The following is a 15,211-nucleotide window of genomic DNA, read 5'->3' on the forward strand; positions in this document are numbered from 1 at the left end:
GAAATATTATTATAATAAATAGTATTTTGATGTTTTTTGGATATTTTGATTTAAGGGTTACTAGTCCACGCGGACGAAGTCGCGGGCAACAGCTAGTATTATATAATAGAGGCATACATAATATTCGGTATTACGTATAGCATAAAATAACCATTTTGAAAATAACAAAAAAAAAACATATTATTTTTGATGCTTATAATAGGTACTTTATAGATTTTTCAATCATTATTTTTATGGGTTTGGTATATAAAATCATACTTTAATTAATATTTAATAATTTTTAATATTGGCCCAGGCTGCATCATAAAATAAACTATCCACATACCAATACAAAAAGTTCCTAAAACCGTTTTTACGTCCGTTTTTTATAAGTTGTTGAAACGACCAAAATGGCATCGTCCAATCAATCGGTAGAAGTAACGAAGCCCAAAGACTTAGTCAATGCCGACCAAGATAAGAGAGGGACGGGTATATTGGGGTTCTCTTTCGGAGGCTGGATGAAGAATATATTCAAAGAACAGGAGGAAGAACCGTTCCATGCAGAATGGTTAACTGTAAGTTAGACTAGATTTGCCTAGGACGGGTCTGCTTCAGACTTACTAAAGCAACTAACAAGGGCTTTTGGTGATAACTTTGATAATAATGAACTTTCTGGGTATCTATTTTTTTAATGGAATGAATGGGACGACTCTTCTTTTTTAATGATTTTTATTGACTAAAAAAACAATCTTCTTGCATGTTATTTAAATATATCTAAGTATAAAGTTTGTTAGTTGAAGGCTTAATTTTGAAATCTACGGAGCGGTGTTGGTCTTTTGCTACATTTTGCCTTTTGGCGCACACATTTGTTTACAATAATTATAATATTATTATTATCAAGACGTAATACGCTGCTTTTTTTGGTGTCTTTTTTCTCTATGTACCTTCAAATTTTTGTTGTTACATCTGTGGACGTCTGTGTTTGTGATTTCATCAACTGAACAGTAATTGTAGCAACGATTTGATTATAACAGTATTTCTGATAATAAAAGTATCTCTCATAATTAAGTAAAGAAGGGTCGTTAAAAAAATGGCGTCAAATTCAGTAGTGAAGACCGATAATGTGGAAATCGACGACCAAGACTTTGAGAAGCATATGGGCGAGCTGGAAAATGTTGGTACGGAGGAGGAATTGGAGAAGAAGCTGAGCAGCATGAGCATCTTCGGCTTCTCCATCGCCAACTTTATGAAGTCCATCTTCAATAGGGACAACAGCGGACCATTCCATGCGGAGTGGTTGACTGTAAGTTGACAATTGACATATAGACCCATGTTTTGGACGAACCATGTCGGGTACAAAATATTTAGGATATTTTTCAAACTTTCCCACTTTTGGGATTGTATTATTTTCAAATAGGCGTTACATTTCCTCTTGTGTGATTTTTTTTTTCTTTATAATGCATGTTACAGTATCCTTACTTTTGAAAAATTTACACGATAATCATTATGAGAATCATTGCTAATATAAACAAATTATAAGTAGCTTATGGGTCTACCAGAATCTGATGGCAAAAAGTGAATAAATAAATTGACTCTAGCAATACCGGGGTAATTGGAATAAAAAGTTTTGATCCTTTTTTTTCTTCTAGCGGCTGATTCTGTGTGTTAAACATGCAAATATAAAAATTTATCCAATTATCAAGAATATTTTTTGAAAAACTGCTGTCAAAAATTGCCATCAGATTCTGGTAGACCTATACTAACGCTGTACGGTAGTTTATATATTCAATAAGGCATTTTATTGGCAAACGTCAAATGAGTAACCAATCAACAACGCTGCTAAATACATAAACTCCTATTTTTTTTTAATTTGGCAACCGGGCATAAAGTACCTACTTCTAATGCCAGGGCCACACTAACGAGAAATGGTATAAGCCTATAACCAAGAAGCTCAAAAATAACAGTGTTTTTAGAGTTCCGTACCCAAATGGTAAAAACGGGACCCTATTACTGAGACTTCGATGTCTGTCCATCTTTCAGTCTGTCTCCAGGCAGTAACTCAAGAACAGTAATAGCTAGAGTTGTAATTTTCACAGATTATGTATGCCGATATAACAACAAATACTAAAAACAAAATAAATTAAATACTTAAGGGAGGCTCCCATACAACAAACATTTTTGGTCGGTATCAACAAACAGGCACTTGAAATGTACACAAAATACTCAGCTGTATTTATACTTTAATAATTAAATAATAATAAAATTGAAATAAAATAAATAATTAAGGGGGTCTCCCATATAAAAAACACATTTTTTTACTATTTTTGCTCTATAATGGTACGGAACCCTTCGTGCGCTAGTCCGACTCGCACTTGGCCGATTATTTAAGTTTCTTGGCTATAACATATTGTTATAGCATTATCGCAATAATTAATGGCGTTTTTCGTTAGTGTGGCCCCAGCATTACAAAAACTTTTTTCGATCATTTCTTTTAAATTATTATTATGCATGCTTTGGATACTTGTCACAAGAAATATTTAATGATAAGTACTTACTTACTTTACATGCGGTTTTGCTCGATAGTTTTGCTCCAAATCGAGTAGCTGTAATAATTACTGTGTGGACCGTAAAATTCACAGCTTGAAAGCTCGCATCGAGCCGGCTTGATGGAATTAAAAATTAAATCGAATTAGAATAAGACTATCGAGCAATGCTGAATGTGTGGACGAAATCCCGAACCGCGGGTTTTATGTGAGTACTTAGCATATGGTATTGTAATATTAATTGTAAAATAATAAATTGTTGTTTGTAATATTGTTTTAACCTTGTCAAATAGTTTTCAATTAGCTGCACTGATTACTTATCTTAAATAATTAAAAGCTGTATCTAGAATAATATATACCTAATTTAACAATGTTACATTAAAAATAAGATATGATTTAATATTTAATTATGCGTGCATTTATGATTTTATGTTGAATCCAAGTATTCATGGACTCACAAGAAGATTTTAAACAAATATCAATACTTACAGCAACTTTAATGCTTTTTACCCTTGTTTATGGATTCGTCGTAATCAAGAAAAATGTACTTTAGGGGGGTCTGATACAGCAATCGAATTAATAGGGATGTTACATTACATGATTTTATTCTTATTAACAATCTCAGCAATAAATGTTTGAAAACCTGAAAAAAAATTAAAAAATACTTAGAGCCTGATTCACCACTTCCTGATAAGTGACGGAATAGGCTATCCACCAATTAACTTGACAGATCAAGTATGGAGAATTTGTCAAAAAAGTTTTGAATAGCATATTCGGAACTTCATCAGAAAGTGGTAAAACGTCAGGCTCTTAGTTTTGTAATGAGATGTAAAACGTAAAAAACTTCCGTTATGTTCGGCGATTGATGGATGAAGTTATTTTTGTGACTTGCAAAACCATTGCTAACATTAATTCATAGTTTACATAATATGCAGCAATAATCTGTTCAATCTGTTTCTTCTGTGAACTTATTTACCTACAGGCTACTTATTTACATATTATTAACAACGCAATTTTATTTCTCGTGACTAATGGCTTATGAGTCATGACTCATGAGTCATAACTCAGAAATCAGGATACCTACAACAAAGCAAATTAAGTAGCTAAATAAAGAAAAGAGGTTGTAAATTAAATCTAGGGACAACAATGGATGTCATACAGGGTCATACTGCAAAGGATGACCCTCTGCCAACTTAATAAACTGCCAATTATACTGATGAAGGAAAGACAATTGAAGCCGATCGCACATTTGTCAGCGCCATACGCGTCGAACGCACCGCATAGTGCACGAAATGCGGTGCGAACGATAACGAATGTGCGAGGTTTCACATCATTTCATACAACGAATTCTAAAATGCGGCGCGTTCAGTGCGTACGTGCTGTTAAACGTGCGATCACCATATTATAGTATTCTGTACCCGTAATTGTTTCCAATTCCAGATAGACGAGTACACGCAGATGGCCGAGAAGAGCATGGAGAACGCGTTCCGCACCATCCACCTGGGCGGCTGGAAGCTGGAGAAGCGCGGCAGCCACAAGGGCGACATGGTCGAGTCCGTCCACACCGACGAGTTCGGCAAGGTGTACCGACTCACGGTGAGTCTGCACATATTATACCTAACCCTCGAGAAAGCAAGAGTGGTAAAAAACAACCAGTCAATATTCATAACATATCCACTGAAAATTGCCTACTATCTTATAGTCAGGCTTGGTAGTTCGGCAAGAACCAATGTGTACCGACTCACGATGAGTGTGCACGCACCTTTATAAGTAATTCCATTGAGAAAATTCGCAAACCTAAAAATAGCTATCATGATATAATGCGAATAAGCGTCGATAAGCGAATACTTATCGACGCTTATTCGTTGTTGAATTCAGCGAAGAGCGAAGACGTAAATTATGACATTCAATGCTGTATTAAATTTGCCTGGTCGAGGCTGCTTATTCGCGTTGAAGCTGCTGCAGGTTTGCAATTTTTTTTACGAAATATTAATTTTTTCAGGCTCTGATAGACTGTCCAGCCAAGTTCATGTACGAGGAGCTCAAGAACAACCTAACCAAACTGCCCGAGTGGAACCCCACCATACTCAAGAGCGAGATGATTAAGGTGCGTCCATTTATACGTGAGAGAGCCATGCTTCGGGATGAATGGGCTGGCTCGACCGGAGAAATACAACGTTCTCACAGACAACCGGCGTGAAACAGCGCTTACGTTGTGTTTCGCCGAGTGAGTGAGTTTACCGGAGGCCCAATCCCCTACCCTATTCCCTTCCCTACCCTCCCCTATTCCCTTGACTTCCCATCCCTACCCTCCCCTATTACCCTATTCCCACTTAAAAGGCCGGCAACGCACCTGCAGCTCTTCTGATGCTGCGAGTGTCCATGGGCGACGGAAGTTGCTTTCCATCAGGTGACCCGTTTGCCCCCTTATTTCATAAAAAAAAATTGCTAGTTGCTACACTAAACATTGCGCATAAGCTTGCTGCAGAGAGCGGGCACGCGTTCAAGCATTCTGCGTTCCCATTCTACGTTCGAGCGGTCAGTCACACAGGAGCAATTCTGACGCGGTCAGAACGCAGTATATCTATGTAACCTAATACAATACAAAGAACTCAAAACTGACAACTTGAACGCTTGACCGCGTCACCGCTCTCTGTCTGATAGGTCCCTTATTTATGATATGCCAGTCTATCAACATTGCGATGTTTTGCCGACGCAAATCGGAAGTAGGAGCGGGTGAATGACGGGTGATATCTTGTATGTTGACACATTGCAAATGTGTGTTGAGCAACAAAAAAATGGCATGAAATTTGTTATTACAATCCGAGGATACTACGCAACAGAGTGTCACACCATCAGATGCGTCACGAAATATATTGTGTTAACTGTTAAGTGATGATAAAATAAACATAAGAATAACTGTGATTTTAACACATGACGGTTTCTCAGGAGGTGGGTCCCGGCATCGACCTGTCGTACCAGGTGACGGCGGGCGGCGGCCGCGGCATTATCGCGGCGCGCGACTTCGTCATACTGCGGCGGAACGCGGCGCTCGGCCGCGACGGCCGCCCCACCGACGACGAGCCGTACGGCTATATAGCCAGCGGCGTCAGCGTCGCCGTGCCCGGGTACCCGCCCTTCCGCGATTACGTCAGGTCAGATATAAATTAACCCTAGTCATTCCGATGTTTAACCCACCACACTGACCAGCAGGGCTAGCATAACAACAGTAGACATGGGAAAGAATCGACATACTGACAGTGTACGGGTCAACGCCCGTACAGCGTGTGTTGCCTTATTACCTACTATGCAACTTAGATAATAATGCAACTCTGCATCTTTGATTAATTATTACTTTTGAATAATGTAATAAAGTTTAGTTCACGTCGCGACATCTCACCGAGTGCGTGGCTCAATCTCATATCCCATTTTAGTTATAGTAATAGATCTATGCAATACAGGAATATCCTTTCTTGATCTCTTGTTTATCTATCCCAACCCCGAACAGACAGATTTTATCGACAAAATGGCGGATTTCCATTGTCTAACAGTCACTTTGTCTAATCTTCCGTAGAAAGAAACCGTTTCTATGGTGACCATGCTACGCCTGCTGAGAGACCAAAATGCATTCATTTCATTCATTCATGACATTGATGTCAAAAAAATGTATGGGAACCGACTTTCCGACCCGACTACCGCGATTACGTTAGGAGATAATAGCAGGATGATTAAAGCCGGCTTTCTGGACCCACGAGATACGCGACCGCGATCGGCAAAAACTCAAACAGAATGCCACTTTACGAACTAGGCTATAGGAAATTGGGCAAATCCTTCATGTATTTTGATTATGACAAGTGATATAATATTAATCTAGTGATGTGGTTTTATTTTTTACAAAAATCGGGAAAAATCTGTTTGTGCTTTTTTACTAGCTGCTTTAGTTTCCGAGTTAGCCTACTAAGAGCCCGTTTAGAATTGCGATTGGCTCGTGTACAATATTTATACGATAGAGATACGAGTAATCTTAAAAAGTGCGCAGTGTACGGTATCTATCAAAATGTAGAAAATAACAATTAAGTATATAATAATTTATACTAAAATAAAAATTAAATAAATATCTTTTTATTCAAAATAGGTATCATGAAATATGAATACATTTTTTCAAAGTCGGAAGAACGTAGAAACTACGATGCCTACCACTGGCAATGCCTAGGGCGGCAATATGCTTAATCCGCCACTGACTGGCATACTATTGTAATTCAAAGAATTCTATTTAAACTGAATTAGAAGTGGTGTACTCTAAGAAATGTCATTTGAAAAGCAATCCTAAAACAATACACTCAAAACATTACTCACACACAGAAACTAAAAGTATATCTACGTAGTCAAGTGCGAGATGCCAATATTATTTGTAACAAGAGTGACAAGGATGCAGGCTTATGACATTCGGTCATACCGAACGCAAGCGTAACTACCCGAAGATCAAACGCCCGCAAGTACTGACTGCAAAAAAGTCTATTATAAATTAAGTTTTTTTTTGTTATTAAGTTTATTGTTTAATAATATAAATTAAACTTAAACTACAACTTACAAATAACTGGTATTTAATAGTCCCTGCAAAGGGCGTGCGCGGGTGAGGTCAGTGTAAAGCGGGAGGGTGGTCGAATGCATTGTATAGGTATATAATATTATGTTACCGTTAGAATGCGGAATACGTTAATGTTCAAATTAACTAGGTAATCTGCAGATTTCCTGATACCATCCGGTAAAGTGTGAAATTTAAATCAAAAAAGGAAATTTTTGTACTTTACCTAGTTAGTTTGCATAGTAACGAATGGTACATCGTTGAATTGCGGAAGACAGTGAACTAAACACTTTTGTTACGCTCCTTCGCTGGGACTCCACCCCTCTGTTCCTATGTTCGACGATTTGGTCTGTTATATTTTATCAGTGGAGTAACATTAACAACAACAATGAAGTTAATATTGAATATTTTATCCCTTGTTTATTTTTTTCTTATTATGGCTCTTCGGCTATATAACCATGGCCAGTGTCAAATAAGTGGCGGGAAAACTATGTTTTGTAACAATTTTTAGCATCGATTTTCTATTTGGTAAAGTCCAAAGTTTACTCAAAGTCAAAGTAAAAGTCAATGCAGTCAAGGACTCAAATCGGTCGATTCAGTAAAATGGTAGACGCTTTACTAAAACTTTCGATGGAGTTTAGGAGGGAACACAAAAGGCACGTTTCTGGAAGTTGTATCACTGGCCTACACTTGTGTATGATAATATATATCTAATGGTTAATATTCTACCAATAAAACACATTAAAAACCCAGAACAATCTTAGGAAATTAATATAAAACACATTAACGTCACTCTTTCACAATCTAAATTCTAAGCTAAACTCTTCCTTCGTTTATGTCCTAAAAAATTTTGACTTGAGCATGTTAACCTTATGGCTACCACACACGCTACGGTCTACCGGAGAGGTTACCTGCAGGTATGCCTGCGCAGGTGTCATTAGAAAGAATTGATTCTCGATTTTGCGCCGGTTGATTGCGCAGGTCCAAGCAACTGCACAGGTCTATTCCCACACACATTCCGATTTTCTTGCGCAGGCATAACCGCACAGGTAGACCTCTCTGGTAAACCGTTGCGTGTATGGCTAACATTAGAGTGTTTTTAATTGTTTATTATTGGTTTTTTCTAGTTGATTTGATCTGTTATATTTTATCAGTGCAGTAATATTTTAGTTACTTAATATTTAATATTTTATTCCTTTTTTAAGGTCCTAAAAATTAAATTCAATAATCCCTTATCTATACCTACAACTAAATAATATTATTTATTCAAACAAGAACCTGTTTTATGCAATTTACCGTATGCATAGTCAGTAGTCTTCAGATTATCTAGATATTCTGCAGATTATCTAGCAATGTAAGAATATAATCAATTTTTTGCACTTTAACTGACTCACCCAGATAATCTGCAGAATACCGCGTTTATCTGCACTCCAACTGGCTTATGCAAATTAACGGTAACATATACATACATACATACATACATAGCCTGTGAGACACATAACTCTTACTTTTTGCTTTGCTGTAGTCAGGTAAAAATTATTCATCCATGGTGAACAACTATGATAGTTACCTGTGAAAGGTAGTCCCTGAAGATTTATTTGATTCATTTGTATTTTTTTTTACAAAATCTTATTACACAAGATAGCATTTTGCCCTTTGATTACATTTAGTATCTGAATATAAAACTAAGTTTGTTTTAAATATTTCTTTGCCAACCGTACACACTCGCATATAAAGTTTGAAACGTGGTAGATTATTTTATTCCAATCTGTGATCTTTGTTGGAAGTACACTGTACAGCGCATGTAAGTCCTATATTGTTAAAATCTTAGGGTGTTTAAATATTTTGAGGTTATGTCTTAAGTTGTGTTTTGATTGCAGAGGTCACAACAAGGTGGGGTGCTGGTTCCTGCGGCCCAAGATGGTGGACGTGGGCGACAAGATGGAGGAGAAGAGCATCTTCCAGTGGCTCATGTGCTGCGACCTTAAAGGTAATGATTCTTGTCCTTGAGATGGCCTTTATTACGTTATTACAACTTAGCCTCGCCTTTTTACGGAAAGAAAAATTGCTTACTTCTTACTTCCTTCTGATTTATTTGCAAAAAAAACGGCTGAACGTTTCGCGGGCTCCCTGAAATCATACTAAAGTTCCGTGGCTAGATTATAGATACCGCTGTCAATCCTGACGACACAAGAGACAAGGTAGTGGGAATTTGCGGTGGGCCAATGGACAATGTTCGTAAAAAACGATATCATGTCACAGTATAAATACGACAATATGAAAAAAACGTACGTGTCGCACTGACTACTGTGTTTGATGAATTTCTATGAAGATCCATCCGTAGTTAGCGACATAAAGCGAGGAGGGAATTTCATAGATACTCAAAGCATCAAGTAATCTCACTGCGACACACTGTTTGCTGCCACTATAAGTTGTCTGCTCGAATCGACGCACGCACTTTAAGTTGAAAAAAAGAGTAACTTTTTTTTCAACTTTGGAAAAATTCATGACGCGCGTATACAAGGTGTAACAAAAGTAAGTGATAATACTTTAGGGTGTGTACGTGTTCCTTGTAGAGAGTTCACTATGAAAGTAGCAGCGCTGAAAGAACATTTTTTTTTTTCACTTTTGTATAGGCAAGCGCCCCAGCGCCAGGACGTTCTCCATACAAAAGTGAAAAAAAAATGTCTTTCAGCGCTGCTACTTTCACAGTGAGCTCTCTACAAGTAACACGTACACACCCTAAAGTATTACCACTTATTTTTGTTACACCTTGTACATGTACAGGATACACCCTATGTATGATTAAAGGACACGGCTAAATTTCTTTCCGCTTATTTTGTTTTTTCTTTTTTTAGGTAAAATCCCTCAGTTCGTGTTGGACGCGGCGTTCGCGACAGTGATGTTGGACTACATCGTGCACGTGCGGAAGTTTGTCGCCGAGAGCCGGGCCAAGGGCTTGATATAGACTTGTATAATATGCACTGCCCGGTCAATGCTCATTGACCTTTGACAATAGTACCCTTAGTGCTTAGCCAAAATGAATTCGTCAGTTTCGATAGCCATGTTAGATATCAAAAATGTATGGGATTTTACATAACGCATCTCTAAGGGTCACTTTAGACCGCAACGCAACGCGTAGATGCATTTCTAAATTTGTACTGAGTTGACAGATTTCGGGAGCGTGAGAGGTCTCGCAAATCTGTCAAATCCATACAAAAGAAATGCATCTACGCGTCGCGTTGCAGTCTGAATTAACCCTTAGGCTTGGTTCACACAGCACAATCCTCCACGTTTCCTGCACGATTTTTTGCAGTATACGTTTTACAATGTATTATGTTCTATATACATTGTATGCTCCACTATTTACACACACTTCGCTTTCATGCGTCGATTGTACTGCAACAAATCGTGTACCTACAAATCACTACACGCCATCACCAAACGAATGCAAAAAAACGTGCAGGACAATGCCGTGTGAACCTGGCCTTAGACCCAGTTTCATCAAGCAATGTTAAATAAATAATGGCTTGTTAAATCAGTTAATGGCCTGTTAGAGCTATCGAGCGTTCCACCATGCCCTAATGTCATGTTAAATCACCTAACACGGTGTTAAATTTAATTCCTGCTATGGAGGTCCGTTAAATATTTAACAGGCTGTTATATGAGTCAAAATAACAACTTTCAAAGACAATAATATGCAATATTAATAAAAGAATCTGTTTTGACTTTTGAGTCTTTCCGCCATGTTTCCGCTACATCCTTATTATTAATTATTTTCATAGTTATGAATAATTATTTATTTTCACTTTGCCAATAATTCAGCCTTCGGATTTTCCTTGACATTGCAAATATACTAACTTGTATGAAAATTACCAAACCGAAATATGTAAATAAAAGTTTGTATTATGATTCATGTTTTCAGCTTTGACAGATAATAATTATTAACCTGGTAAATTAAGAAGAACTATTATAGCGTAACAAATGTATGCTATCAGTGATATTTTAATTTGGTCGCATTATCTACTATTATACTACTATGAAAGAAAGTGACACATTGCAGCAAACATGTCGTATTAATCTTGTACATTGCAAGGTCGTCGCCTTATAACAAGAATGAACGAATTGATAGTTGTTCACTCGTTGTTCACTTATCATTGCATTTACTAATCCGCTGTTACATTTTTACTGTGAGCCATAAGTATTTTAACAGTCTGTTTAATTTTCCAAGGTCCGTTAAGTAATGCCTTGTTAGGATTTAACAAACAGAGGATGGTGAAATTGGGTCTTAGTGTCATAGCGTTTACGATGCGTAATGTCATGTCCCATGCATATTTGACATCGAACTTTGATACCGAAACTGTATTTTGACATTTTTGACTAAAGAAAAATTAAAAAGTAGAATCAGGGTCACTCACTCATTCTACTATTTTAATTCAATTTACCTATCGCTATTTTCTCTTTACGCGCACATGACAATACCAATATTTTAGATACCAATATCTCATTTGCGTTACGTAAGAGCTTAAGAATAGGTAAATTGATTTTAAAAAGTCGTTTTTGCGCACTTTTTGGTCGGGTACTGACTACTGTACATACAAATATTGTATTTACTTGTATAAATGTATGTATGACTCATGTAAGAAACAAATTAAATAGTTAAGCTGATAGCTATAGTAAGTAAATCAATTAATACACTATGATTTTTGTAAGAAAAGAAATACGTTTAATTTAAACTTAGTTTAAACTTTCAAAGCATTTAAAAAGCAATACATAAATCTACACAGTATACGCCCCCAACACATTTCTATGTAGAATAAGTTTTGAATTTACTATAGACAAAGTTATATGAAACATTTATTTCATAGTTCCATTAATTAATATTCAATGTAAAATTCTACTGGTGCTTTCTTATTAATACTCTTTTATTATTTTTTCTTCACTTTCTTATTTTATAATTTGTTGGTTCTACATAGTTTATGACTTATTATTATTTATGTGTAATCAATAGTTCAGACCTATAGTTATAGGTTTTGCATTTTTCACATCGTTTGATTTTTTTAAACTGTTTACATCTCAATAAAAACAGAAGAAATAATTCCTATTGGCTTAATTCCTGCATATCTTATACGTTTTGAAAACTCCATATTTTGCTAATAAATTCGGTTTTTTTTCAAGCGATACGCGAACAGTATAATTGTACGTTTTCTACTTGCATGTAGTCCGATACGAAGCATGTGATATAATTATTACTCATAGCTGTTAATGTGACATTCCGATCCTCGCGACTTTTTCCACTAAAAGTAGAGCAAAATAAAACCTATGGCCTAGGTCATAAAGTGGCATTTTGTTTGAATTTTTGTGGGTCGCAGTCGCTTGTCGCGAGGATCGGAAAGTCACCTTTAGGTTAAATTTGTGTCTCTCAGACTGAGTAGTTTTTCTATCGAGCTGCATATACACTGGACAAAATTTAGTTTGGATGATTTAACCATAATTTTGATTACTACTTTTGTTTAATGATAATATGAGAAAGGCTAGGAACAATCGCTCATTAAAAGTTTGCAGAAATGTGTAACTGTGGTCCAGTGTATACGCAAATTAATATGTAAACAAATTATATTTTAATATTAGTATACGTAAAGTAAACTAGATATTGTGTAAATCAACCAAAGCTTTTAAGCAACTATAACACATACATATTATGATATAGATGCGTTTGACTGTGTTTATAATTTCTTAGAATACTATTGCAATACCATGACTTCGCAGGGCCTTCATTTCGACGATTTACATTCTGAAGTCCAGTCGCCGGGAACAACTAGGCCTAAGCTAAGAAGGTTACTTTTCTCTGTTACTCGTGAAAACATTGGTATATCGGTCTTTTCACCGACATGTTTTAAGAGGCAATAGGGTATGGTAGGGGATTGGGCCTCCGGTAAACTCACTCACTCGGCGAAACACATCGCAAGCGCTGTTTCACGCCGGTTTTCTGTGAGCCCGTGGTATTTCTCCGGTCGAGCCGACCCATTCGTGTCGAAGCATGGCTCTGCCACTTTAAAAAATGTGCTCACGAGTGAAAGATATACATTGATCTGTTTCAAAATTTGTCTCTCTCTGGCGACTAGACTTTACGATTAAAAATATAAAGAATACGACTGGCCTGAGTAATAAATAATAATAAGATTATGTCTACAGGGCAAGCAGCCTGCCTAGCAACGCCAACGAGATGTTTTCACTCACATCACTCTACATGTTTTCTCGATGTTTGACGGTTTGTCTCTTCATCTCTATTGACCCTAGCATGACAAACATTGTTTCCCGCGCAGATCTATCATCGAAATAACACATTTTTATAGAGTTTTGTCGAGATAATGTCGAGATTTTGACATTATGAGACGAGTAGTTTTTAATTATCTCGAGAGTGAGATATCCCGTTGGCGTATCCTAGGCAGGCAGATCACTATGTTGCGCCAAAAAATATTTAAGACGAGATACTTTTTATCAACGACGAAAAGATAATTTGGACCATATCGGTGCTAGTTTTTCTGTCTCTGTTGGTCTTCATGAAGTTGTTATAATATGCTGTCTCACTCTGAATTGTTTAACACCCATGCGGATAGATTGAAATAGGGCTCAATAGATAGATATAAGACAGAATATTATTATTTAAAATGTTTCTAGCCTCGAAACATGCATTTCCATTTTCGTTGACAAGTACATATACTTTAAAAATGTTATAATTTATTATGTTAATTTTAGATTAAGATTTAAATGTCCGTATTAATTTAAATGTTTCAATGAGTTTTTATTCATTTAAAATCTAAATCAATAAACATTTTTTATATTATTTTGTTACTTATTTACTATCCCAATCATGTTAATCAAATAGTAAGCATTTAAAATTATAATATTAAAATTATAAAATTAATGAAAATAAGATTTTTAAAATTTAATCTTTGTTATGAAATGAAAGAAAATTATTAATAAAATGTGTTTAATTAATATAAAATGTACAGAAATCATCATATCCGTTATAATTATTATTTGTCAATAGTATTTACAATCTTAAGCCTTGGCTTTAGGTTTCATTTTCGGTGGTTTTATGATTGATCCAATACTTTTTCTTTTCATCATGGCGGCTTTCTTTTTGGAAGGAGTCTGTAAACCTTTTGCAATTTTGGTTGCCTTTTTTTGCTTTTCTTTCTTTTCTGCTTGTTTCTTAACAGTTTTTTCTGTAGCCGATTCTTTTGTTTTTTCTACTTTTTTACTTTCACTTTTATTTTCACTTTTCTTCTTGGGTTCCGTCTTACTCGTTGGCTTCTGTTTTGTCACTTTCTCACTTTTCTTGGTCGAAGTTTTCGGTGGTTTACTTTTCTTTTTCGTGTCCAGCTTATTTTTCTTCTCAAGCTTAGCTTTAGCGGCGAGTCTGAAAGATCCGGACGCGCCCATGCCCTTCGTCTGCACGATGGAGCCTCCCTCCACACCGTCCTTCAACGACTTCTTTATCAAATAGTTGAATTTTTCTACGTCCACTCGATATTTCTCTTCGATATATTTCTTTATGGCATACAAACTGATGCCCTTTCTGCTTTTCATTTCCGTCAAAGCCTGGGTGATCATTTCTTTCGTGCTCGGTTTCTTGTTATCCTGGCTCTTCGGTAGCATTTCTTGCGTTGGACTCTTTGGGGGATTCTTCGTCTTCTTTTTCGGTAAGGCTGAATGCATCTCGATATCTGATTCGTCCGACATTTTAGACAAACTATAATTTCCACTCAATAGCAAACAAAGAGTCTAACGTTTTATTCGGTAATCAAGACATCGGCAATGCCGTATAGAGAGCTTCTAGTAAATAGCCAATCAGAGCCCATTTATTCTTCTATATTTTCGTCGCAGCTAATGTTTCTTGTCTCTTTCAAGAAATGCTTTATGCAAATTTCATTATTCCAGACTATAGAGGCTGGGCTAGCCAACTCCAATTGCGCATTGATAATAACATAAGTAATAACTAAGCATATTTTAATCCAGGCAAATTTATTTTTAAAAGTCATAATAATAATTGTTCCGAGCAAAATAGATACGAATTGATTCACTGAACAACCAAAAA

At 36.3% G+C, this 15,211-nt stretch overlaps 2 protein-coding genes across 2 annotated transcripts in view; one reads left to right on the forward strand and one right to left on the reverse strand.

The window, feature by feature from the left end:
- LOC121739863 overlaps positions 1 to 10,557 on the forward strand; it is a 39,515-nt gene extending 28,958 nt beyond the window's left edge. The window contains exons 11-15 of the mRNA XM_042132452.1: positions 3,963 to 4,118; positions 4,525 to 4,629; positions 5,472 to 5,677; positions 8,988 to 9,097; positions 9,966 to 10,557. Coding sequence (XP_041988386.1) covers positions 3,963 to 4,118; positions 4,525 to 4,629; positions 5,472 to 5,677; positions 8,988 to 9,097; positions 9,966 to 10,075 — 687 coding nt within the window. The 3' untranslated portion in view covers positions 10,076 to 10,557. The remainder of the gene's footprint in view (positions 1 to 3,962; positions 4,119 to 4,524; positions 4,630 to 5,471; positions 5,678 to 8,987; positions 9,098 to 9,965) is intronic.
- Positions 10,558 to 14,103: 3,546 nt separating this feature from the next.
- LOC121739861 (histone H1-like) lies at positions 14,104 to 14,903 on the reverse strand. Its single transcript, XM_042132451.1, has one exon. It carries the CDS (start codon positions 14,854 to 14,856, stop codon positions 14,173 to 14,175), a length of 684 nt encoding a protein of 227 aa, XP_041988385.1. The 5' UTR covers positions 14,857 to 14,903; the 3' UTR covers positions 14,104 to 14,172.
- Between the last annotated feature and the right edge of the window lie 308 nt (positions 14,904 to 15,211).

The sequence above is a fragment of the Aricia agestis genome, chromosome 2 (genome assembly GCF_905147365.1).
Source record: "Aricia agestis chromosome 2, ilAriAges1.1, whole genome shotgun sequence".
In the NCBI taxonomy this organism is placed as follows: domain Eukaryota; kingdom Metazoa; phylum Arthropoda; class Insecta; order Lepidoptera; family Lycaenidae; genus Aricia; species Aricia agestis.

Bases quoted from the DNA above. Each gene is read 5' to 3' on its own strand.
- LOC121739861 (XM_042132451.1), bottom strand. From the start codon at position 14,856: ATGTCGGACGAATCAGATATCGAGATGCATTCAGCCTTACCGAAAAAG.